General features: G+C 35.4%; 1 protein-coding gene across 2 annotated transcripts in view; it reads right to left on the bottom strand.

Annotated features, from left to right (window-relative positions):
• Positions 1–731: 731 nt before the first annotated feature.
• The window catches only part of NDFIP2 (Nedd4 family interacting protein 2), a 47,510-nt gene continuing 21,603 nt past the window's right edge, over positions 732–26,638 (bottom strand). The window contains exons 4-9 of one of the 2 annotated variants that reach the window (XM_061995937.1): positions 23,258–23,317; positions 20,043–20,130; positions 11,084–11,208; positions 7,977–8,043; positions 4,225–4,330; positions 732–2,431 (exon numbers count right to left, since the gene is read on the bottom strand). In XM_061995937.1, coding sequence (XP_061851921.1) covers positions 4,227–4,330; positions 7,977–8,043; positions 11,084–11,208; positions 20,043–20,130; positions 23,258–23,317 — 444 coding nt within the window. In that variant the 3' untranslated portion in view covers positions 732–2,431; positions 4,225–4,226. The remainder of the gene's footprint in view (positions 2,432–4,224; positions 4,331–7,976; positions 8,044–11,083; positions 11,209–20,042; positions 20,131–23,257; positions 23,318–26,638) is intronic. The other variant, XM_061995943.1, reaches the window with a different exon arrangement.

Raw genomic sequence — 26,638 nt, 5'->3', positions numbered from 1 at the left:
GCCAGCTGCTCCTAACCAAGCTCACAGGAAATAGCAAGGAAAATATGCAGCATTTGACACATCTGGAATAGATTGCAGAGTCTTTGAAAACAGTGTCCCAATTCCCTTCCTCCTGCTGATGAGATTTCAGGCTACCAAACTGCTGCATCAACTACAGAGGATTAGATAACATGTGTACATTTTTAACCCTACATATTCTTTCTGTCTAAATAGGAAATTTTCCAAGATAATCCCAAAAATAACTCCAAACCTGCAACAAAACCAAGTATCTGTATGAAGCTTTCTGTAAAACGCAGAAAACAGAGAAAACGGAATAATTAATTCAGAAGATTGCTCATGAATTTGGTAAAATTAATACAGTTAGAAAACAGTACTAGGTGCTACTGGCAAACATAGAAAATGAATTAATATTGTATACTTTGTACAGCTGTATTAACTCATTAAAAGAAATGCCCTTCTAGTTTGTTGCCACAAAACACGAGATTGAAAAGGAGAACAGAGAGCATTGGTTTGTACCTGTTTTGCCAAATAATCCGTCTATAATTCCATGCTGACACCAATACTGCACTGTGCACTTTTTAACGTGAAGTACGATGAAACAAAAAAAGCATTAAGTCTTAATTAGCAAAACAAAGCAATGTTTTATTATCTTCTTCTTCTTCATATGGACAATGAATGCAAAAGAACACAGAAATCAACAGGTAAGTTTGGAAGGAAATGCCAATCAGATATTGAACATAATACTTGATTTTATTCTTTCCATAAAAAGGTGAGAAGTGGAGGTGCCCCTAAAGCTTTAATCACTTTTAGTATCTCTGAAAGATTAAGAAAATGAATAATGTGACCAGTCTACACATGTATATTTTAAACATTCATTATAGATACAAAACGGAACACAGCACTAGCTTAAAACAACATAAACCTCATTGTTTTTAATGTTAGTAATAAAGAGGCAGAATTCTAAAATATAAAAGAAAAACTGGAGGAAAGTATTTGTGTTTTCTTTCCTTAAAGGTGCAATCAACAATCAATGTATTTTTGCAACTGAGATTCCAGTTGTACAAAGGACCGAGAGATGTATTCTCCTAATTAAGGAGGGGAAATACATTTCACAGACTTTAAAGGAAACCACACAGGCATGAACAGTAGACAGTACTCCTTAAAGAGATGATATTTATAAGAAAGTAATAGTATACCTTAAATGAATACTAGGAGAGGTGCAACACACATTTTCTACTTTCAGAGCTTTGAAAGAAAGATTCGTTTTTTTTCTTTCAGTGATTATTTCCAGAATTACCTTACATTTACATTAGTTTATTCTTAGGAAACGGCAAAGTATTTATTCTAAACAAGCATTGTAAGATAGCTGCATGAATTTCTGTTTTTTGAGAAGTCTTCCAAGTGGATGTTGTATTTGTATTGAACTCCAGACTTCTTACACAGAGCCAGAGAAGAGAATTGCAATACTCTGTTTTCAAGAACAGAGGTGCATCTATGAGGATCCAACTGTATGACCAAGGACTAAAGATGTAAGGCTGTCCATCCCTGCTAACATCAAACTCCATGTTTTAATGGGATCATGTATATGAGTAACAACTTTGAGGCTCAAGCCTAAACCAGTTAACAATACTTCACATGAGGAAAGTTAGGATTAGACCAACAATCCAATGCCTTTACCTCCAAAATTACATCTAACAGTAACTATACCCTTAATAGCCAATTAACAAAAAATACATATGTAGCTCTAAGATCAAACAAAATTGAGAGAATATGCTGTTACAAAATATATTTTGACATATTTTCCTAAGAAGCATTTCAAACAGTCATTTATGCAGAGTTATTTACAGGGGACTCGAAGTGAAGAATCCATTTTAAGCAAACCAATGTACTGGTTTGAATTTGATAAAGTATTGGTGAATGCAAGTTTGCGACAACAAGGAACTTTGGGGTTTAGTAAACTTAAAAATGTTCTACATAATCATTAGATGAATCTAAATTATAAAAAAACCTGTCTGAACCGGTTAATCTGAATCATTTAATGCATTTAATTGTACTCAAAGTTCAGATCAACAAGTCAGTGGTACGTACATGCTGTGAAACGAGTTACCACTTAACTCTTTCAGATACAAGCACAGACTATCTGAGTCTGACTGTACCTATGGTATACTAAAAAGATGGTTTGTTCTTACTTCAACATTATCTTTTTAATAAGCACATAAACAAGTGTGCCAAAACAAAAGGCAGCAATTATAAATATTTCTAGAATGACCAGAACTGATATTTGAGCATAAACCATACTGTCACTCGTTTTTGAAGCCGTATCTTCACTAATTTGTCTTCTGGTTTTAGTAGACGTCTACTAACTCGAAGGGTTACAGATCATCTGGAAGTTTCACACTGGTACAGGAAAGGAATGTCTGTTCGAAGCAGTCTGGAGATAAAGAGAGAGTTGTATTTCAGTTCGTTGCAGTCATCTGCTAGAAGCAGCTCTGCTAACTGTTGCTAAACTCAGAGGCAGCAAAGCAGCAGCCTTCCTCAACTCATGTCAGGATGTGAGAAAAAGTGAAAACTTACTGTTATTTTGCAATCACTTCAAAACAACACCTTGAGAATATTTTGTGTGGAGGCAATATTTGTTGTTTCTTAAATCCAATAGAAGAATGCTTATTAAAACTACAGAAGAACTGTAGAGAAAGTTAGGTGACTGTGAGAAGGAGTATATTTAAGTGTGATAGCAATTAATTTGAATTTCTTGTTTCAACACTTAAGATGCTTGAAAAAATTAGTACTTATGTGGTCATCTCTCTAAACACTCCACAGACCTTAACAGCCCATACATCTCAGTGATGCTTATAGTAAAAGAAAAATATTAAAGCCACAGAACTCAGACAGTAAAACTCATTATCTTCACTTAATGCTGAATTAAATAGTATTTTGTCCCAAAGCAGAATTTAAACTGCAGGAGAGCAAAGAACCCCAGACATTATCTTACACTCTCATTATTCCCTTCAAGCTACTGTTTTCAGATACTACTTAGTCCCAACAACTTGTTTTAAATAGTATCTTTAAACTTTATTGTGCCAAAAGCTAAAAGATATCTTCAGTCTCGTCTCTACAAATTTTCGTGCTCTGAAGTTTATCATGTTACTAAGAAAAGGAACAATCTTGAAGGACTGTAAAGAGGAAATGCTGACATACATATGTCAATTCAGGTTGATTACTGAAAGGCAACATACACTGTTGTTATTTGACTTAGTACATAATTTTGACAAAATGGCACATTAAAAAGAAATATCTTGTGGTTATGTTAAATAGACTTATTCCATGACCAAGAACTATATCGTATAGCACAGATACATATTATTAGCAGTTTTTAAATGTACATCACTGCCTTACATAAAAATAACTGTTGGGTTTTTTTTTTCTAGGCAAATACTATTTCAGTTTTTTTCAGGTTTCAACAGTGTGTTGCTGGTTACTTCATATTGATCCTGAGACCAATCTTGGAGGAAAATTACAAAGAACTGCTTTGTTAACGGCAAACATAGGTCCTCAGCTAAGTCACTACACCACATTTAAGCATTTTAAGTACCTGCAGAGTAGCAAAACTGCTACAGTACTTATTTCTAGTCTTAAATTTATCTCATCATGCAGTTCCAGTAGAAAAAAGCTGAACACAAACTTAGACCCCTGGTTTAAATTACATAGTGAAGTCCAATAGATGCACCTAAGGGATAAAAAGTATTTTTAATGTGAATGTGCCAGAGAGAATATGTGCCAGAATGATTAGTCAGCTACCTGAAGGATATATAAAGCACATTGTTGCATACACAATAATAACACTTGTACATGACTGTCTTAATCCAGTCATGTAAAAAGAGACAACATTCATCTATTGTTTGCATGTTCAGACCCATGTCAATTAGATCTAATATATAGGCAGATTAGTGCTTCCTAACTCGCTGACAACAGGTTGACTACTAAAGTCAGTTTTCCAACACAAAGGACAGTATTCTGACAAGCAGCAGATACTCATTCTTGTGAAGGAAAAACAACAGGTTCCTCTTCATTTTTGTTACAGAATGTTAGTTCCATGGAGGACTGAAGACAACCAGGATCTGTTACTTAGTTTCCAATTTAACGGCTTGAAGAGACTTCAGATATTTCCAAGACCGTGCAGAATATATGCAACATTCATGACAGACGTTCAAAAACATCACTTACCTTCAGTACAAGAAAAAAAATCTTGTTCTGTGAGCAGCTGCCATGCTTTCAGACATATTTCTGACTTTAAGATAATTAACAAATCCTCGAAAGAAGAGGAGGAGTCCTGAAAACATAGAAAATGCACAAAACAAAGTATATCAACCAAAGTACATGCTAATACACATTATTCTTATTAAAATAATTTTTAAAAAATCTACATTACAGCAAGTAAAGCGAGGTCTTTACGCATTATTCACAAATTCAACAAGCAATTCTTCTGCTTTTATCTTGTGATATTAGGATACAGCCTTATGGAAAGCCTTCAGAAATTTTATACTCATTCTGGATTCAAATATCATCTGCTAAAAACATTGTGTGAAAGAACTTAAAATTAAAGGGGGGGGGGGAAGTACATGCTTCACATTCTTTTCAAGTAGAATTCTTAAAATGTTATTAGTGTGTTCGAAGATTACAAAAACCACAAAACGTACGTCTAGAAATGTGTAAGATAAACGTATTTCAAGTCAAAAGAGGAAAAGGAAATTTAAAATATAGACAGTACAGACTGTTTTAGCAAGAAGCCAATAATAAATTATAGGAGATTATGGCTTGGAATTTAACCATGAATGAAAATGCACCTATTCAAGAAGAGGAAGAACAACAATTGATTCAAAGAAAATTACTCAACACTTGTTAGGATTATATTTCTTTGGTCAAATCCACATTTCCAATTACTTTTGAATATTTAAATTAGAACTGCATTTGAAAGAGTAATTCAGCGCCAGTAAGAGGAACAAGACAGATAGAATACTGACACAGAAGTTACAGTTGAAAAAAGGGAAATCATTAACATGATGTTGTCAGCATTGTGTTATCAATTCGGAGATTCATTGGACATCTGAACAAATTAACCCAGAAAAACACATTGTTGCATTATGGACACAGCTCCTTGGCCCACCACCAGTTGGATGAGGGAGAACCCAACATAGATAAAACCATCTGCCAAACTGCTGGGAGTGGTCAAAATCTGAATTCTACACCCAGTGGAGAGAAACACGAGTCTAGAGAGCAATTCTTCTTGTTTAACGAACACACAGGTGCCTTAAAGACCTAAGCCTATGTGTATATATATAAGCATACATTACGATTCCAACAGTTCAAATGAAAGCTTAGCAAGTTTAGTAAGATTTAGTCTTCTCATCACCTTACATCTCAATAAAAAACCTCTGTGCTTACACTGATGTTCTGCTACGCAATGCACCTTTATCCCCCCCACTCTCCAGGTTGGGACTGAATTTTTTCCTCTGCTCATTTCTTCTCCAAATGCTTTTTACTTGTACATTTTTATTTTATTATTTACTTTCTTTTTACACTTTTAAAACTGAAGCCTCGTTAGGACACACACACAAAAAAAACCCCGACCGAAATGCAGACAACGCTCCACTTATCACTGGAACTTTGAACTAAGCCAGACACATTTCTGTGATTAGGGTGAATTGTGAAGAGACAAGAGTGCACTAAAATCAGGACCAAAATTCTACTACAAAAGCTGCTACTCAGACGTTACCAGAGATAGTCTCACATAAGCAGCTAAAACAGCAAAAGGTGGGCAGGCACCTCTCTAAGGTGCCTGAAAGCATTTTTCATGCATTACACATGTTGGAAAATCAGTCCAAGTTCAACTCATATTTTATATTTCTCTGTTTAGGAAGAAAAAAAAATTTAAAAAAAATCAACCCACTAACACTTTCCATTGTGTTCCTCAAAAAGAAACATTAGCTAACATTTAAACTTAAGTTTGAATTATCTCTCCAACTTGTTCACTGTACATGACAGCTCCTTGGAAGCAGACCACTTCACTTTTCCATGAAGTGTGAGCAGATTTTTCCAGACATTGAAAGAAGGGAGCAGAAACAGATAGGTGAACACAAGAAGAGAGAAGATGACAAAAGATGGGCTCAAACATGCCAAAATGATACACAATGATACAAAGGAAAGAATCCAACTCCATTAATTCACTTCTGAAGAGACTGAGACCATGCTACTTCATGTACTCTAATGGGAAAGTTATCAGAAGCAATGAAATATAGATCTGCTTGGCAGAGCTCCCATAACTTGATAACACTCCTCCATGTCCAGCTAAGTAAGTATCTTTGTTGGGTTACATCCATTTGTGGTGTTCTGTCAATCTCGGTACATTCACTATCAGTTTAAAAACACTGTTGGTGTATTCCATGCAAAAACATGGGTAAGATGAGGGAGTGCTGACAGCTGGATTCACCCTGACTGTCTCACAGTGTCTTTTATTCTGAGGAGTATCATAAACTTTGTGAGTTATAAAAAAAAAAAACCACAAAACCAAAACAACCTTCAGACAGTTAAGGCTGAAGATAAGGCTTTCCTTCAGCTAACTTCTGAACAAGTGCAAGTGAACCTTTTGCAAGGGTAAGAAAAAGAGGAACCACAAATGCATAGACATGGTTGGAGGAAAATGTTAGGGAAAGAACACACTGTTCTCATCCAAGTGAACACAGTGTCAGACTCCAATTTCAGGCACCACAAGGGTTTGTGTTAAATAAAGGTTTATCTGGAGATGTTTGTACCTGTACAGAGTCATTTCACTCACTACTTAAACGCAACCACTTCAACCAGCATATGAAAGCATTCAAGAGACTGCTGCTGTGATGTGTTAAAACATTTGCAGTTTCTGCATATGTCAAGTGAACAGTAAAGTGAGTATACAGACCTCTGATTAATGTCCTCAGACTTTACTAAAAGGCAGGTAAAGTTTTAGGTAACATAGTTTAAGATTTTTGGCATTTCTTGCAAGATAGATATTGGGTCACAAACAGACAGGATCCTAGTGTTGCATTCTGTTTTTTTATAATTTGCTCTGATTTCATTCCAACATTTGCTGTTAGCCATTTGAGTCAACGGACTCAAAGGAAAGAGTGCCACCTACTGAATCACCAACAATCTACTGTGCTGCCAGAGATAGTAAAATGAAAGGGATGACAGCATTCACTTCTGTAAAAGAAAATCATTTCAGATTCCATATTCAAATTACAAAATCCACAGTAGGAAAAAAGGTAGAGTGGTTATGGTATGGTGTATCCTAATTAAAAACAGACAGAAAAGCAGAATTTGATGCATGTAAGGCTTTGAACATGGGCAGACAGACCTCTTAAGAGAAAGCTGACATCATGGGAGCACTGTGATCAGAAAGCATGAAGCCATTCTCTTCTCTGACTGAGAAACTACTGATGCAGTATGCATTTCAAAGGACTAGCAAAGGACATTTCGTGACCTATGTCCAACACATCCAACTCCACCTTCCTAGGAGCAGTTACAGTTCTTAAAATTTAATATTTGACATGCAGGTTTATGCATGTGAGTACTAAGTATCATTCACTTTCCAGTAAGTTCTCCACACAGACCTGAAGTTTTATTACATAGTTCTGCACCCATACATAAAAAGCACAAAATCACAAGCCTTGGTTATGTAGATAATTCCACATGTAGAATAAAAATTTTTGAGCTGAAGGTTATTCAAAGTGTCTGCAGTTCACACAATAACACCACCGTGGCAACCAATAACCCTGTGAATGTAATGGAAATAAAAACAACACACAAAACTATCAGCAGGTCAAGAAAAACACATAGCTGAACACGCTACAGAACTCTTACTTACAGAACTCTCACTTAAAATGACATGATTCATCTTCAAGTACTTTCATATCAAAACAGAAATGTTTTCAATTGGTACTTACCCAGTACAAGAAATATCCACCAAAGCCAGTACTGTCCATTGAAATATCCAGTGAAGTAATCTGAAAACTGAAATTCATACATGAGGCTTAGCTGCAGTAGGACAGATGACTAAGGCACATTTAATGGCACTATGCAAGTACAGAAAGCATAGAGGAAATTGCAAATTTAAATAAAAGTAATATATTCAACTAAAATGCCAAAAAAAAAGGTATTTGTGCAGCAGTTTAATATACAAATAACAATCCCAGTGCCAGCTGGTCTATGGAAAAGTTATTTTAAAACCTCTAAAAAAAAATACAAGTGTGTGTAAAAAAACCCAGCTTGTATCTCTTGCCAGAATCTCTTGACATTTTCTATTATAATAAATTACCACTTGTCGATTTTCCTTTTTTTCCCCCTCAATGCCTGCCATCCCAAACACATTACAGCAGCCTGCTGCTTTAGATATTAACACCAAAAGCCACATTAGTTTAATCTTATCAGACAGGGATGTTCTGCTGACCCCTCAAAAGAGGAGCTTTTGACCTTCTGTATACCCCCTACTGTTAATCGCTGCCAAGAATACCAGCCCCATAAAGACCCCCAACTCATTAAAGTCTTTTCATTTTCAAACCAGCATTCAGTTCCCAGCAGTGAGTTGAAGCAACTAAATGAACCTTGAAGTGGCATTTCAACTGTTCCTGTTAGTGACCATGGTAGACAGTTTTGTCCTCCCTGTGATGTGGGAGGCAGCTGGAGGGCAGCGTGTGATGGTATTGGAGACAGGTATCTGTGCCTCTACCAGACTACAGACTGCATGCTTCACTGATAAAAAGGCTAATCAAATGTCTCCAAAACTCACATAAGAAGTAGGAATGAGGAGATGTGTGAAAAGCTATAAAATAGCCTGTTTAGTAGTTCTACACGCTTTTCATACACTTCTCATTCTAGTAACATTCAGTATGCTTACTGTATCCTGCCATAGTGCTTCCCATTTGGCATTTCTAAGATGCTTCAGTAGCATGAACCAAGAAATCATGGAATTCAGGTACTTAATTCATTGTACTCTGTGCCACATATACAAATAGATAGAAATCCAGGAGATTTAAAGAGCTCCAGATACAGTTGTTTTTTTCTTCAAGTAACTGTGCACCTAAATGCACGTTTTCTACAGAATAAAGCCATATCCTGTGAATTCTTTACAAATTTAATCCTGCACTGTACACATTTCTATGAGCAATCCAAGGAAAAAAAAAATAAATCAAGAAACACAATTGGTACTTATCCCTATATAAATACTGACATTTCTATGATTTGTCAAAGAATGTATTTTGTATCTTGACACCTCATTAAAATACCAAATGAATACTCAATTCCCAGGAAGATGACAACATTATTAATCCCATCTCACCTGACAGTATTTTCAATTCTCTAAACATAAATACATACCAATGCATTTTTTTTAAAGTTACAAATTCATTTAATTGGAAAGAAGATTTACTAAAACCAGTAATTAAACACTGGCCTGTGTGCATTACTCTCACACTTTGTTTAGGCAGAATTTCCCAACGCCAAATTGTGCTTTCGTTCTCCCCTCCATCCACAGTAAAAACTGATACAGAGCAAGCACACATGAATTCAGACTGTTTAGACACTATAAAGTTTTGCATGACTGACCCTGAGTGAGAAAGGGCAGCATAAGGTTGTGGAAGAGCTTTAAACAAAGGAACAGAACCATTTTGTGCATATATTCATGCTTGTGTGTCAACACTAAAACAAAACTGCTGCCACACACCTTAGGAGCTTTCTGCTACTGTTTCTAGAAAAGGAAACAACACAGGAAGATGATAGTCTTCACTATGAAAAAATGCCACCTCTGAGTTCTTGGAATTGGTCAGCTCTGATATTTTAGAACTAGCAACAGATTATATACAAGAATTTAAATGTAGTCTAGAACACAGTAATTCTTAAGGAAGTTTAGCATATGTTAATTTTGTGTTTGTTATGAGCATATTTTCAAGCAGACAGGAGTAATAAAACCAACACAATGAGCAAGTTCTGCCCTCTGTTTCGCATGCCTCAAGGGAAGCTGAAAATATTGTCAATGAATGCATAGTTGAAAAATTCATGTCTTCTCACTCCTTTAAGATAAATTCCATCCCCAAACCCTGAATTCCAACTAAATGCATGAGAGTCATGTCTGGTCCCCCAGCCCTGGGAGGAAAAAAAACCTCAAACCATCATCAAATAAAAACAACCACCAAAAAACACTCTCAGGTCTAAGAAGGATGCAAGACATATTCAGGAAGGACCATATAACCTCTTATCTACACAATCCTGGCACTGTCATAATAATACCAAATCAAGTTACTAGCACATACAGGATACAAAAAAGAAAAAAAAACCAAAAAAATCCACCAACAAAAAAAAAACAAACAAACCAGAAAAAATGTGGAGTTGGAAAGGCAGAAAAGATGACTAAGTTATTCAAGATCCAGGATGATATTTTAAATGTAGTGTCTCACAGACATGTAGAATTCATGTTCAGAAAGGATAATTAGATTTCATCTAGCATCCACTTAGTCAGATAAGTAACTGCCATTTGGCCAACATACCTTTCTGAAAAAGATCTAGGCTTGCAGTGAAAAATGTCAAGAAATTTGACATTTAAGATGGTAAAAATGTGACTAACTTAAACATCAAGTCAAACTTCATATATCTGAATGTTTCTTATTTTTCTCCTCCTTCCACACTATAGGCTGAGCCATTTATATATCTTTTTACATAAGACGCTTTAATACCACTGACACTTTAGGTATGTGCTCCACTTCTTCTGTATGCTTTTATGTATTTGGGCAAAGCGTGAGTCATACTGCATTTATTTTAGTGGAAAGAGGAACGTAAAATGCTATACTGCATAAAAATAGACTAAGCTTCGTCATTAGTAAGCACATAGGAACATACAGCAATTAAATTCTCTTCTAAAGTCCGAGATAACTCTAGACACCATGTTAAGTACTGGAATTTAATATGCTCATTTTTAATTCTATCATTATATATCTTTTAATAAATTGTTACGTTTTGGTTCTACAAACAGAGTGTGTACAAAGTGAATGAAGAAACATACCCGTACAATGAGAATCCATTTGATCAGAGACAGACCAAATCCACAGATTGCACCATACCTTCCAGCTATGGTATTTGTTATACAGAAGGATAAACAAAATCCAATCCAGTTGAAAATAAACGCCACTATAAGATAAAAGAAACAGTAGCTTCTGTTAATCTGTATAGCTAAGCAAACAGACTTAACATTATTTTCACTTTTAAACTTATAAGGACATGCTTACACAGTCAGTAATTCCCTTCCGGTAATTCAGGCTTTCAGAGACTGACTTTGAACCCAGACATTCCTCATGGTATAGTCAATTAATAACAAAGCAAATGGTAAACAGGCTGGAACCTACTACTTTAAACAAGAGAAAATTCCACCAGAAAAGAAAGTATTACATTCCTACAGAAATCTAACCAGATGACACTAGACATGAAAGGTAAACACAAACAAAGGACTGTAACATACAAAACTTGGATTAAAACAAAGGGGGGAAAAAACCTTGCTACACTTTTATAACCAAAAATAGACTTATATGCACACATACGTGCATGTATCAAGGCTGCATATTCAGCTTTATCCAGTTTGGATCAGATTAAAAGTATCCTCTCTTTCTCTGTAAACATAGTATAGAAATGATGGTAAGTTGAGAAGCTGATGTTTCATTGGTTACTGTCTTCTCTTATAGACCTATATTGAAGCATAAGATATAAGAAGCCTTTAAGTTTTACATACAAGCTTAAGAAAGCAAGAAACAAAAAAGCAAGAAACAAAAAGGACAATGAGCAAAACTACCACTGTTACTTCATTTAACATTTTTATACAACTCCCCCTAGTTTTACAATCTGAAGTTTCATATCTGCATATGTATTTGACAACCAACAACATCACCTCTACTGACATCAGTTTGTGTGCATTAGGCCAAAATGTGGAAACTCTCAATTTGTTGACATCCCAGTTTGAGAATAAGTGAGGGCAATTAATGAGAAAACCACCAAGCAGAAAAGGGAGGGGAACTGGCAAATGACAACAGTTCAGGACTTCTGAAGAGGACAAGACAGTGAAAAATTGAAAACGTTTGGGAAACTCACAATAAACACAAGAACCACTAAGAGGCAAGAGGGAATGTAAGGGTGGTAGAGTGGAACAAAACCCCTGCACACAAATTCTTAATGTTTCAAATCTCCAAATTTAGGGAAAAAAAATCCAAACTCCAAATAAAATTCAAACATTAAATCACCATAGGAAAAAAAATTGGCTTTTCAGTAAAAATTTGAGGACTTAATAGCAAAACATTAGGAACAGGAAACTGGTCAATAGTTTTCTTAAATACAAGTAAAATTAGGAGGATTATCTTCAAACAGACACTTATTTTTTGTAATTTAAAACCCTGTTACAACTCCTCCAACAATCCACATGAGGATGCATTGATTTGCCCACAGATGCAAAATCAGTCTGAAAAACTGAAGATTTCATGGGCTGCTAAGAAAGTTCTAAGAGAAGTTTTGGAAGACCTTACATCAACAAAGCCATTTCATACAAGTGAGAAAACACCTTGCCTTGGACATAGACATAGGTAATAGAAGGGGATAATGAGAAAACTTATAGCCTTTAAAAAAATCCCACAATCAAAACCATAACAACTTTGAATAAATGCTGATCCAAATTGGTATATGCAGGGAAGGAACAAAACCACATTTCTATTACATAAGAACTACAGAACAACACTGTGACTCCAAGATTTATGCATCTTTCCAAAGCACAAGAAAAGCATTTGCATTTGAGAAAGCCTGGATACACTGTTTTGAAAATAGTATGTCCCTAGTTTAAGCAAGCTCTCTAAATCCATCGTACTTTTAAGAGGAACAGATTTCAGAAGCTAATTCTTCAATGCATCTCTGTTCTTGTGTCAGCATTAACAGCCTACTGCCCTCTTAATTTCTCCTCACTACTCAAGCTACAATGGCTGAATTCAATTGTGTCTCCAAAGATGCTAAAAAGGATAGAAGATAGACATATTTCTAATGGACTATGCAGACTAAAGTAATTCCTAAAATACTTACAATTTTAATAGGTATATATTGAAAACTTAGGATTTCTGCAACACCTTTGTACACGCATTATAAAAATTGGAGACTCCCAATCATAAATATAGCAAGGGTAAAACATTAATTCTTAAAATCAAAGTTGAACACAGTGACAATTTCATCCTCCTTCCAATTTGACTCTATTCAAAATAGAGTCCACAGTCACTGGTTGAATATTAGATGTACTTTTAACACTTAAGTTGTTTGACCAGCTCCTGAAAGCAAAAGCATCATCTGTATGTTCCAACCTTGTTCAAAATAGCTTTTTCCTCTTTTAAACAGTGTGCTGTTCCATCAAGCTATATAAGCAGACAAGGCAAGTGGGAAAGAAAAGGCATAACCTACACAAGAGCTGTAAACTACGCAAGGTCACATACCCTAATAAAAATGGACTATGTAGAGGAGAAAAATCTCACTATTTATGTTTCAATCTGTAACTATTCATTGGAAAAAGTCTGCAGTGAGAACCTAATAAAAATTCCCTGTCTTCAGCAGTTTGAGGAATGTATTATTTCCACTTCTCTAAAATCTAGGAAACACGCTGGGGAAATTCTCCCAACATTGCTTTGGTGTTGTGTCACTTTAACAAAGTTCAAATAGGTGATAGTAACATTTTCGATATTATTTTCAGTATTTCCCATTAGTTCTCTCTCACCTTCCCTGTCCTATTGCTATTCCAAAAATCATCTTCACTGTCTCATTCTGGTTGCAAAATCCATTTTTTCCTTTCAGAAATACACCTCTGTCTTCTGAGCAGACTGCAATATACGAGTCTGTCTATCTTCCGATCACTCTTCTCCACATCAAGATTAGCCTCATCTACCGATCTGTATCTTTTTCCATGTGTTATCCTCTGCCAGTCACGCAAGTGATCTGAGCTTTGGGGACTATGCTAGTTAAGAGTTAATGTTATTTTCTGTATAATTCCTGCCTCACCTCATTAATGCAATAGAATTTGTCTACAATTTTCATTCTTATATTGACATAAAGAAGCCACAGCACAACTTTATCCACCAAGCTGATAAAGAAAATAAAATGATGAGGGAAGAGACTAATAAAAGGAAGTATCTACTATTTTCTCTAGACGTATCTACTTCGTTCTCTATCTGCTAAATAGAGGCAACTAGGTCATTGTGTGAACTTCCTGCTGCAACAAATGCAATCCTCCACTATTTGCCTGTATCCACTCACTTTGTGAAATGTAAACGACACTGCTCAGCAGTTAAAAAAAACCCTCATCCTTCATATCTTTTCAGCTTCCCATGACATTCTCATACAGACAACGTTCTTATCTGACACTAATAGATGCCATCATAGAGATGAAAGTCATTCCGAAAAATGAGATAGAAAGTCTAACAGGCTGCTGCAACTACATCATAGCTTTAACTAAAAAAAATGTTAAGTACTGTCTACCCATCTTCTTCATGCATCACTCTGATTTCAGTCCCTTTCTTTGCTACTCTAATATCATAAAGACAAGTGGAACTAATAAAAGTATGATTTTGGGCATTTACACTTTCCTGAAGTGACAACAAGAGATGAAAGTAGATCTATATTAATGGAATTCACATAAAGAGAATACAATCAAGTTGTTTCCTCACAATGAAAAAACTTACAATGAAAAGCAGGTAAGAAGTTGCTTTTTGGGAGGAAGAGGGTTGGACTAAATGTCTCAAAATAAAAAGCCTTCCTGATATCCATTGTAGCACTTGTAACAATTATGTTGTACTTTTATCTCTCTTCATGGTTTGCTGTAAGATAGCCCTAGCTGAAATACAAAGCCCAGGATATTCTAAATGCTGTAAAAGTCTTAGAACCTGACACTCAAAATAAGGCTATTTGTCAGCTATTTCCACACTCAAAGGCCTCTTATAAGGGCCAGTGGTCAGTAGAGAAATTTTCATATCAAAAATTAAAGTTAGATAAAAGATTTTATTATTATCAGCAATTTCAAAGAAGCTGGAGTAAAATAATTCAACTTGGTTTTGACAAACAAGCTTGTATCTATTGACATTATTTACACTCCAATAAGGCAAGACAAAGATCATGTATGAAGCTGTAATTTGTCACTAATAATTCATTAATCCATGCCTGCATTCTGTCACTGCTCATTAAGTTGCAAAGCAATTTGACATGTCCTCTCATTCTACTCCCAGAATTTACAGTAAAAAGATAAGAAAACTTCATTTTTCAAGTTATTAAGCAGTCTTGTGCAAAGGTTTTGAACTATACATATTCCAATACATCAGAAGATGCAACAATAATGACAAGCATGCTAGAATAAATCTGGTTTTTCCTCAATTGTTCTTGTATTTCACCTGCTGAACTTTTTTTTTATTTAGCTTTCAACAGCTACAGATTAATCACTTAAGTTTGTATTCAGTAACTGGAAAAGAAGCCAGAAAAACTGGCCTGAAGACCTATGCTGGTTCCAGATTTTAACCACAGCTCAAGTCTGTGCAATAACAGCAACTACATACACAAAAAGCATTCAAGCTCAGTTCTAAGCTTTTATTCCTCAAATTATTTGTCCAATGATCTATTATTTTATAGACAGCAAATACACACCAAAGACCTTAATGTTTCCTGCCTGGCCTAAGCTTACTAAGGATACTGCAAAAAATAATACTTCCTAGATCCTCACATACCACTAGAAATTAACCTTCCCTACTCCTGCACAGAATTTATTCCATTTGTGAACTGGCACATATTTTCACTCCTTCCTGAAGGGCTTACCTGAAAGTCTGATGATGATCACTAGAAGCATTTGCTATCAAATTCAACAGACAATTTTGGGGTTTTTTTTTCCTACTCACTGGTGAATGCTCAAAAACATCTTAGGCAATTTATTTCTACTCCTTTGTTACCCTTGTTGGTAAATTTTTTTAATGTCCAATTGGAAGTTTCCTCATTCCAATTATTTTGCATTACATCCAACACGTATTGAACCCATTTAAGACGAGTTCTGTCTGCATAAAGAAAGAAGTTCAATGACTGTGTATGAAGGTTAGCCAGGCTCCACTGATAAACAGAGGGAAAGAAGCACTCCGAAAATATATCCTTCATCTCCTTTCAACCTTAGTAGTTTCAGTCAAATGACTTTACCTCTCCTTCTCTTGCATGACTAAGGGAAACCTGCATAAACCTGCATATCTTTCAAGATCTGGTCATACAGAAGTCAGGTTTCCTAAATTCACACAGAGGAATTCTCCCACTGGAAATTTACACCATGCTTACCACTCCTCAGAGAGCTACAACTCTGTCTTCCAACTGCTGTTTCTGAGTGAAATCCCCTAAGTATATGTCCTAATTTGTGTGCAGTTTATTGACCATTTGAACCATTTAATGGCTTTGAGAACTGTATGAACATTACTTTACAGAATGTTGATATGATTATTACCTGTTCCAATACAACATCTAGGACAACATCTACATTTACATTTTTCCACATCATGAGATTTTATTGGTGTCAGTTGTACAGTGGTTGCATTGCCTAGATGCTGTTCAAAAAGAACAAACCAGATCTCTATATGATAACTTCAACTGTGGCTATATGATCAAACACTTTTCTCCATTTCTTCCTTTTTACTAACCATGAGGTTCAAATTAATATTCATTTTTCCTAGCTTGTAGCGGTAACCCAAGACTCCCTTCCATGGTTTCAAATAATCTAGATGAGCTCTGCAATTCCTTCTGGGATCCATAGGTGAAAAAAATTGGTTGATATTTCTAAAGCACTCCTTAAATATAAGAGAAAATTGTATAAGTCTTTCATTACTGCCCAAAACCTCCTCCTTCACATAATGAATCAGGATGAATCAATCAGACATGATTCAAAAGACTTCCACTATGAGCAGATTAAGCATGAAAACTAAACCCATTGAGTCATGACAATTACTTGCTCTATCACCATTACAGTTCTGTTCAAAATGGGAAGGAAATAGTCCAGAAATTTTCTTTCTTGTTGTGCAAATCAAAACCAAATTAAAAAAAAAAATCACTGAGAAACTCACCTCTGGCACTCTGAAAAGTTTATACTATTCTGTATAAGGCACAGATGACTTAAATATACATCATAGAAAAAATAAGTAATAAGTGATCTGATAGTAAAATTTGCTACATTTCACATTCATAGCAAAATGAGTATGTTCACTAATATATTCATACACTTCAAAATCAAAACTGACAAACATCAATCCTGAACATTGCAGAGCAGATATTTGCTTGCCAACATCATCGTAGATGTCAAAAGCAACACCAGTTTCTTAAAAGATATGATATTACCATGTATTAGAAATAAAATAGACTGTTTTCCAAATTTTTTCCATAGTGCCTCTGAACCAAGTGCTAAAGCAAAAATCTCCACTTGTTCACACAAAGTACTTTTAATCTTTAGAGAGTATTGTCTCATTCTATTTCATTGGGCTAAAAAGAAGAGTATTTTACAACTTAGATGAGAAAGAGATTTGTAACTTTCATGCACCAAGCTCCTAAATCAACCAAAACCCTAGATGTGGCCACTGGATCGCTTCCGAATAGCAACTGTATGCAACTTGGGTAGCTACCACTAGATGGTAGCTCTATGTCACTAGTTGACTGCAATATGCACGTTAGCTCAGTAAAAAAATTATTACACTTCAGCTGAACAAAATAAGATTTAAAAAGCCAACTTCACTGATTTATATTTAAAAGAAAGGCAGACTGCCACCTTTCTCCTCAAAGATCTTTCTACTAACACTGCATGTAATAGTCAGAGTGGGAGGTGGGAGAACATATCTGGGACAAGCCATTATTTCCATACTCCTCTCACTACAGCACAGATCCTGACGCCCTTCTCCTGCATTCTAATTGAGGGAACTTATTATAGGCTCTCTGTGATTTACCACCTCTACCTGTGGCATTTAAATGTATCTCACCCTGAAAAAAACAAAAAAAAAAACCCAAAAAAAACAACACACAGATAACCATACTGTAAATCTCATTTCAATTCCTGCTTTCTTAAATCTACATTAACTTTCTGGAGTCTTTTGTCTCCTTGTTAGAGGGACAGGAATACATCACCTACTATTTACAATCTCACCTTACTAAGTTCAATTTTTTCATTTAGTTCTCCCATTTCCCTATGAAGAATTACTGAAAAATAATATTACAAGTCTAGAAATGCTTTGCAAACTCCCCATATGGTAAACAACAAGTTTATCATTTCTGTAAGTAGTCAGTATCCACAACAGTCAACATACATCCCAAGTAAGCACACACTTGCACAAATATCTTGCAATGTGCAAGCAGTCATTTTATGCATTTCATTCAAAAGCAAAGTTGGCAGTAACATAGTCTCAGAATAACCAAGAAAAATTATGATCTACCGAGTATTTTCACCCAATATGTAAAAGCAGTGCTCTGCGCAGTCAGTCTCAGCTAAACAGCTATTTGAATAGAAATTTGCCAGTTTATCCAAGTAAACATCTGCATTCTTGAAAGTGCACACAAGGTTCTGGGCATGCAGTTTTGGCCAACTGTCTGCGAGTGTCACTGGAGCCTTTCTGGAGCCTTTGATTCCAGTCCAACTTCTTCATAGCAGGAGTCCTACTACTACTGTGCTCCCAGTTGCAAGAAAACAATTCTGCTTGCAGCTCTGACTTTAAGAACTTACAACATATTAGGGCCAACAATTAAACTGACCTCCAAGTGCAGGATCTAAAAGCAAGAACAAGGTCACACAGTACCTAAATAACCTAAATAGGTTAACTACAAAACATTACAGTACACAGAGAAGGGAGAGAAAAGGGAAAAAGCCATAATCCCCCACTGCCCTCAAGAACAGACGTCCTTTCTGTGGTCCAACTATAGAAAGAAGTCAGACTACAAAATTCACTTTGTCATCTTACATATGCATTTACATATTTGGTATGTGACGTAGACATATTTTTATCTCAAGATGGAAACATCACATGTCCTAGTACGTCACATATCAATATGAAAAAATGTCCATGAACATTATGTAACAGTTAAATAAAGACACTGTGAAAGACATTAAAGAAAAAGGAACTAAGATGAGACCTAGGTTGAAAGATGTAGATGAGATTTTAGTGCATAATCTATCAGCTTTCACCCTGATGAATGCTATAAACAGCTACATCCCCAACACCAAGCTTCCATCCAGGTTGCCAAAAACATGTATTTCAGAAAGGGAAAATATTCTCAGAAATTAAAAACAAATATACAATTGGCAAAACAGAAACAGCTTCTTGCTGGAAGTAACTGGAGTGGCTAAATCTAACTCTGTTCAATGCAGTAAGTTACAAGATGAGACATACACAATGCACACACAGAGTACCTGAAGAAGTGCCACATTAGTGCTGGTTGCAATCAGATGTTACCTGAAGACAGTACATTTTCATATGCTAGTGGTTAGTTCAAGTTAAAAATAAGAGTGTTGGATTTGTTCCCAAAATCCACCCATAGCTATTTAATTCATTACGCTAACATCAGCAACTTTTATATAGCAGATCATCTCTCCAATTTTTTATACTTAAAACTCAATTGCCAGACTTCTGTGATGCAGCCTTTAATTCAAGTTACTAGTCCAACTAGAAGATAACAGAATTTCCCAATTCATAGGTAACAGCATAGCCTTGCTACACCTCAAAATATTTACTATGATCTTGCTTTTTTCCCTTTTGTGTGCCAGATGCCACAGAAAAAAAAAAAGGAAACATATTTGTTACACATCTGGAACAGGAAGTACTTATATTTGCATACACATAAAAAAAAATCCAGTCATCACAGTACATTAATGCAGTGTATCACAGCTATCTTTTATATTCTAAAGCAAAAACGTACAATTAAGATATACCTCAGTAGGTCTGGGATACAAGATAACTTACTGAAAAATGCCAACATGAAGATGCCATCATTGCCCACTCTAAGCTGATCTGCATCACTGAAATCATCCCGTGGTGGATACTCTTCTTCCTGGATTTACAGGTTAGTGATAATTTAATGAAAAGTTTAATCCTACAGGTAGTTATTCTAAAATAAAGTATTAATTATGTTTCTAAAGCTAAAAGAAAATCAGCATTTCTGTAACATGTCCACATCAAGGAAATTTAAAAGAAAAATAATTCATATCTATAAAACATGTCTTATCTGTTGCTTATATTGACAGAGACAAAATTTAAGAGAAAAGTTTCTGTAGAAGATCTGAACATACTATCTATTCACCTTCAATGCAGTCAAAAATGATTTCAGGTGACTACTTTGACAATCCAAACTAACAGAAATCTCTTTGTCTTACTGTAACTACCTTGATATATAGCCAATCCATTATTTTTAAAAAAAAATCATTACATAGTAGTTTTTCTTTTTTCCTGCTAAAAAAGTCTTTTATTTCCCCCCAAAATCTAAAGTTTTAGAACAATGTTAGTAGCTTTAAATAAATTGCTGATGCAATAGCACTGCACTAACTAATTTAGCTACTCTCTAAACGACAGGAAAGCACATGCGGAGAAAAGAAAATCTCTAGGGACGCTAGAGGGCGCGAGCGCATTAAAAGTGTTAACAAAAAACCCATCACAGCACTGGGAGTCAAACTACAGCGAACAGATACGTAAGGCAAAACCACACAAAGATTTCTGCCGTTGTGTCAAAACATTAGATCTCAAAATAACGAAAGTACGAGTTCTTTGTTTCTCAGTACTTCAGCAGCACTTGGCAGATTTTATGAGTGCAGTTCTGTGAACGAGTGAAACTACTGCAACCGTAGAGTGTGAAACGTTTTTATGATGCAGCACTTACTACAGAGAGCCTGATGAAAACTATAAAATCAGTTCAACACAACGTTTTTACACTTAGATGAATAACAGCGAAATAATGCAGGATGATACAAGTGAAATAACGTTGCCAACAGCAGCAGTAACATGGTTTAGACATAAGCATGAGGAACATTCTTTTGCTACTTTTTCTCCTGTTAATCGTAACATATTAGAAATAAGAAATTATCTATAAAAAATGAAATCAAGGGAGATTAGTTCAAGTCAGATTTACTTAGCTGTTTCAGCCACGGGAAACACTTACTGTTGAAATAATATACTTCTGATTTTAACATACTCTTCAGTCACTGTAACAAATGGTATTTTGTATAATAACTTCATAACTAAAAGGGCATTAAACAGTCAAAGTCATTTAAAGCTCTGTCATGTGATTGACATGTTCACCTTTGTCAAGATAGCAAAATAATTTATCAGGGTGTATCAGTTATGGTTAAAAATGTGCTAGTACGAACTGTACCAATTCAAGTCAGCTGGCATTACTCTTTGTAACACAGCCATGAAATTCCAGCTGTGCTATTTCAGTTCAGATTAATTAACCAGGACTCTGTATCAGATAAATCACTTTAAAAACACTGCTATTAACATAGACAATACTAAGGAACACACCACAAAAACAGCTGAGCAACAATCTTAAGGAGTTATCATTCAACTCTACACAACCTCAGATGTTTGTATATGGTCATCTCAAGTGACTTTGAAAGCATTACTTTATTGAGTTCAACTTAGTTCTGCAGCTACAAGACTGATGGAGGGAAGTGAAAGAAGGGCTGAAAATGCATTCAACCAACAGCTACATTTGAATGTGCTTATCTCTGAAAAGTATGCCACAAAAGTTCCTTTTTCAAGTCAGAGCAACAAAAAATATTTTCAAATTTAATTTCAGAAGGTCTATAAAACCCCATATAAAATAATTTCTGGACTTTTTAAAAAAATTATCTGCTAACCACTGTACTTCACACCAGCGTTTCAAAACCAATTTGTGAATTATGTTCTATGCAAAATGATGCTTCAGAAAAAGAAAATTTTGCTCAACTATAGTAACAAGTTCAGCAGGTTTCTCTGTACACACAGGCTTTTCTAAGGCTGATACACAAGAAGCACAGGCAAACATACAGCCCAGGGACACAGAAGCGGGTATTTGCAAGTAGGCATTGTACCAATAAGTGTGAACAAAAGGGAACTATATTAAACCAAGTTCTATTTGCTGTCTCTAAAAATCGTCACATCAAAATTTTAAGAATGTTTAAGAAATGAAATCGTTTCATGTGCTTAAATCACATTCAGCTCATGTCAACATCATGTAGTACTATGCGGTTTTGTCATCAGTTCTGCAGGTAGAAGGCACTAATTGGCTACTGGCTCAAGCCCCACTATACTTGATGTCTTTCATCAGTGCTCTCATTTGGCCTAGGTAGTGTGAATTGCCCCAATATTTCTTCAGAATTTAATGATTTGCTACCATTCTTAAGAAATGAAAGGGGACAATGAAGAATGTCCTCTCTGTTGATGCTTAGAATTAAAGGTAATTTCACAGCAATACTTCTAGCAAATACTGTTATTTTTATCAATAAGAATAATTATCTATTATATTTATACTTCTTTATTTTTAATGTGAAGAAAGTCATCTAACAACACAGACAAATCCCTAAAATATATAATACTGTTTCAGTAGCTCATATAGATTTTTGACAAATTTAGCTATGTTAAGGATCATGGACACTATTTCCTTGTTTGCTAAATACACTGACATGTGTATAAACTGAAAACTTACTGTTACTATGACCAGAGAAATATTTAACAGTAAAATACATTATCAACATAAACAGCATGTCACACAGTAATTTCTCTATGTAAAAGAACATCAAATGGTACACAGCCCCTACTAAGGTCAAATCTACTAACTCCTTTGAAACTACAGTGCTCTGTAGTATTCTGCAAGAAGAGGACTGCTTTTTCCTCCCAATGTTTAACTTCTTTCAAATTGCAACCTAGCATGGCATAAAGAGACAACTGTCTTTAATCAAGTAAATAACTAGAGTTTTCAGGAACCCCTTGGATAACTAAACTGATATAATTCTCAATGCAGTGGATTTACAGAGCAAAAACTTCTAAGGAAAGGGTCAAATTACTTAATAAACTCCATAAATAATACAAAACAATGTAGAGAAGTTAATGGTGGGGAAAAAAAGGCATAATGAACCCCAGAAGTGTGCGTTTGCCAGGAGGAAAATTCATAGTTAAAGTCTAAACTAGAGAGAACTATACCATACCTCTGGACGACTGAGGAATATTTCATCAAACAGACTCCTAGACTCCCTAAACTGGGCGTGCTAAGCATGTAAAAACAGAAAAACATAAGACAAATGCAACTGAAAAGCATTTAGTAAAAGCCATTCATTTTAACATACAAACAAGTTATTTAACTGTTAGCCATATTCTTGTCCATTGAATTAAACCTTTCAAAATTGGCCTTGAGAATTTGAAAAGGAAAACCATCAAAATCCAGGGTAATTAATTCTATCACTATTGATGACATATGGCTGCTACAATTTCTTTGTGACATTGAACTAGCCGTGAGCACTTGAAAGAAATAAATGTTTATGCACAGTGTATTCGTGTAAGACCCACTACAGAAAGGACTACCAAAAAAAGTACTGGAAGTTTCAGCAAACCTTAAGTTTGGATTGTTCATCCAATCTGTGGATGCAGTGTCTATGACAAAGTCTTTAATACAATCACACTTATGGGTTTTCTAGATCCATACACAATTCAGGGGGAAAAAAAAAAAAAAAAAGTAGAAGCTGTTAAGTGTGCTGTCTTTTTAAATCACTTTCTTTCACTCAGTCAGTAGGTTTGTAACTTTCTTTACTGCATACTTTGGACTACAGTATGAAACAATTACCATCTTCATGTATCACTCAAGGTAACATAAGGACATTTAATTTCTTCCAATTGTTCACATTACTGTAGTGAGGAGGCAATATATTCTCATTTTACAAGGAAGAAACTAGAAGCACACATCATAGCAGAGTAATTTCATAAGGCTGAAAATAAAACCTGAAAAGGCTACACATTATATCATTTGTGTATGTTTTGCAATGTGTGTAATATACATGTCAGAAACCATCTCCAATTGTCACTGTGATCTCCAAGACAGTGAAAGTGAGAAAACAATTAACCAGCAGTGCAAACTTCAAGTGACTTCATGAACTTTTTTTGTTTTCTAGTTATCTTCCAGATTAAGACAGTCTTATTACAGAGTCTTAGTCACCCCAGTCTAAGTCCACCAAAGATATTAAATAAGGCAGGGATTTTGTGGCAGTATCATATGGTAATTAAAATGCCATTAATTAAACCTATGCTGGCACATAACTATCACCTACAAAACTGGAACTCAACTTCAGCATTTCTTACTTTTTTCCCAAATCTCAACTTTGCAACCTTAACACTGATGCTTTAATATAGCTTGTGTGTATGCATGTGTGCGCTTTAAAAAGAAAAAGAAAGTAAAAACCAAAAACCACAGAAGCAAACTGAGCAAAAATACTGTCACTCTTGAGGTCTTTAGCAGTCAGCAGGACTGTGGCTTTTACATACACTGAGACTAACCCAGTACTGCCGTTAAGTCTACAATTTTTTAGACAATCTCTGCTTTGGGGGAATTGTGGTACATTCCTATTGATTTTTTACAAGTGAAATTCTTGTTGTGTTAGTACCTAGTTCTTGGATGTCAAGTTTTATCGTATGTAAAAGCTTATTTCTCACTCTGTCACCACATCCTACTCTACTAACTCCAGATTCTGTCTCCCTCCATCTTCCATTTTTCTCATACACTGGCTCCAGCTTCTTTCTCGGGACCACATTTTGTCTCCATTCAGGTTCCTTTCTCCGCTAATCCCAATTTATTCCTCTCTTTCCTGTTTCTTATTTAAACCTCTCTCTATTCTCTCCATACCACTGCTCTATATTCACCTTTGTCTGCCCTTATTTTGACTCAGATCCTCTCTGTTGACTTTGAGATAGTTACCTCTTTGCATAACCAAAACCAGACTTCTCTTCCCACAACAGGTAAGCTTCAGAGGCTCAGAATTTCTCCTTCTCTCTGCCTACCACTGACGCCCTTGCAGTTGAAACGAGTGGCTTTCTCATTCCCTTTTAACTGAAAATCAAGAATAATAAAACTCCTTCAGGGTATACCTGAAAACCCTATTTCGCAGTTCCAATGTTTTCACCAAAAGCAGCCAAAAGCAGTCATAAGGTGTACCTACTTTTAGTCCCACAATTCTACTCTGATACAGAACATTTGAGCATGTTCTCTGGGGGCAGTACATCTGCAGTCCCATCCTCTTCAGAGCTATGAACAGCCTAAACTTGCAAGACAATCTCCACACATTCATTAAATTTCAAGCTGTATATATCCACTGTGGAAATTCATTTTTCAAAAACTTGTAATTTGATCAAGACCAGGCAGATTTTCTGAGGGAAGGCAAAAGATTTTTCTGACACAGTGACCTGAACTCATGAGAAAAAGTTCTCCAAAGCAAAAAAAAAAAAAAAAAAAAACCCAAAAAAACACACCTTAAAATGACAAGGCAAAATTTACTGGGGTTTCGGGGGTTGGGGTGGGGTTTTTTTTGTTTAGCTTTATTCTGGAAACTGCCCTGAGATTTTCCCTGTGAAATTCAGGTGAAGGGAGATTGCTTCTCTGATTAAAAGTTTCACCTCATAGGGTTCTACATATACAAAGTTAAAAGCAACAAGAATCCGGCTAGAGGTATTGCAGATGTCCTGTCTGAAGCATTACAGGACTAGTAATGGCACCCTAAATTTTAAGGTCTGGGTTGCTAATGTTGCAAGCAAGTTTAAAGGTCAATGAACTCAGATTGAGGGTTTCATTCAGACCAGTATTTCAGCAAAAGTTTTACTTATAAGTAATAAGGACAGATTACATAGAATCCATGCTACTGTCAAAGCAGTTAAAAGGTTACACCTTATAGCAGAAACTTGGCAAATAACCACTCAAATGTCCCTGGATCCCTGCATTTAGTAAAACACATTTGTGTAACACCTTCACTGGTAATGTTACACAAATCCACTTCAACTTTAGCTGTGTGTGCCTTAAAGTGAGTACTGTGCACTGATTACCACACAGCAGTCAAGGAAGAAATAGCCTCTTGTTGAATGGGTAGAATTTCTTGTCCAGTCACAAGCACATTGCAGTCAGTAAAGATTTTAAACGTATCTCAAATGAAATCACATTTGATCTCAAAGTGGAGATTTTCAGTGAGAGCACCAAAAGCTTAATTTAGGTATAGTATATATATGGCATACCAAACAGTGGAATTTCCACAATTCAAAACTTGGAAGAATAAAAAGAACTTTGCTGACAGAACTAACATTTAACACTGATTACAGATACTGATTTTCTATGTATTCTTTATCACATTAATTCTCACAAAACTATAAACACTGAATATATACCTACTGCCAAACCTACTGTTTATCATAACATGTGGCCTGTGTTTTTGTTTTGATTTAAATACTTGGAATATTTATTTGAACTTCTGTATTTAAGTTTTCATGGACCACACAGAGACCTTTCTTTTTTTAAAAGGTCCACATTTTCTTGGGTTTTGCCTCTTCCAGACTTC

The sequence above is a fragment of the Colius striatus genome, chromosome 1 (assembly GCF_028858725.1).
Source record: "Colius striatus isolate bColStr4 chromosome 1, bColStr4.1.hap1, whole genome shotgun sequence".
Lineage (NCBI taxonomy): Eukaryota > Metazoa > Chordata > Aves > Coliiformes > Coliidae > Colius > Colius striatus.
The sequence above is the reverse complement of the archived record's forward strand: the minus strand, read 5'-3'. Positions and strand labels throughout refer to the sequence as shown.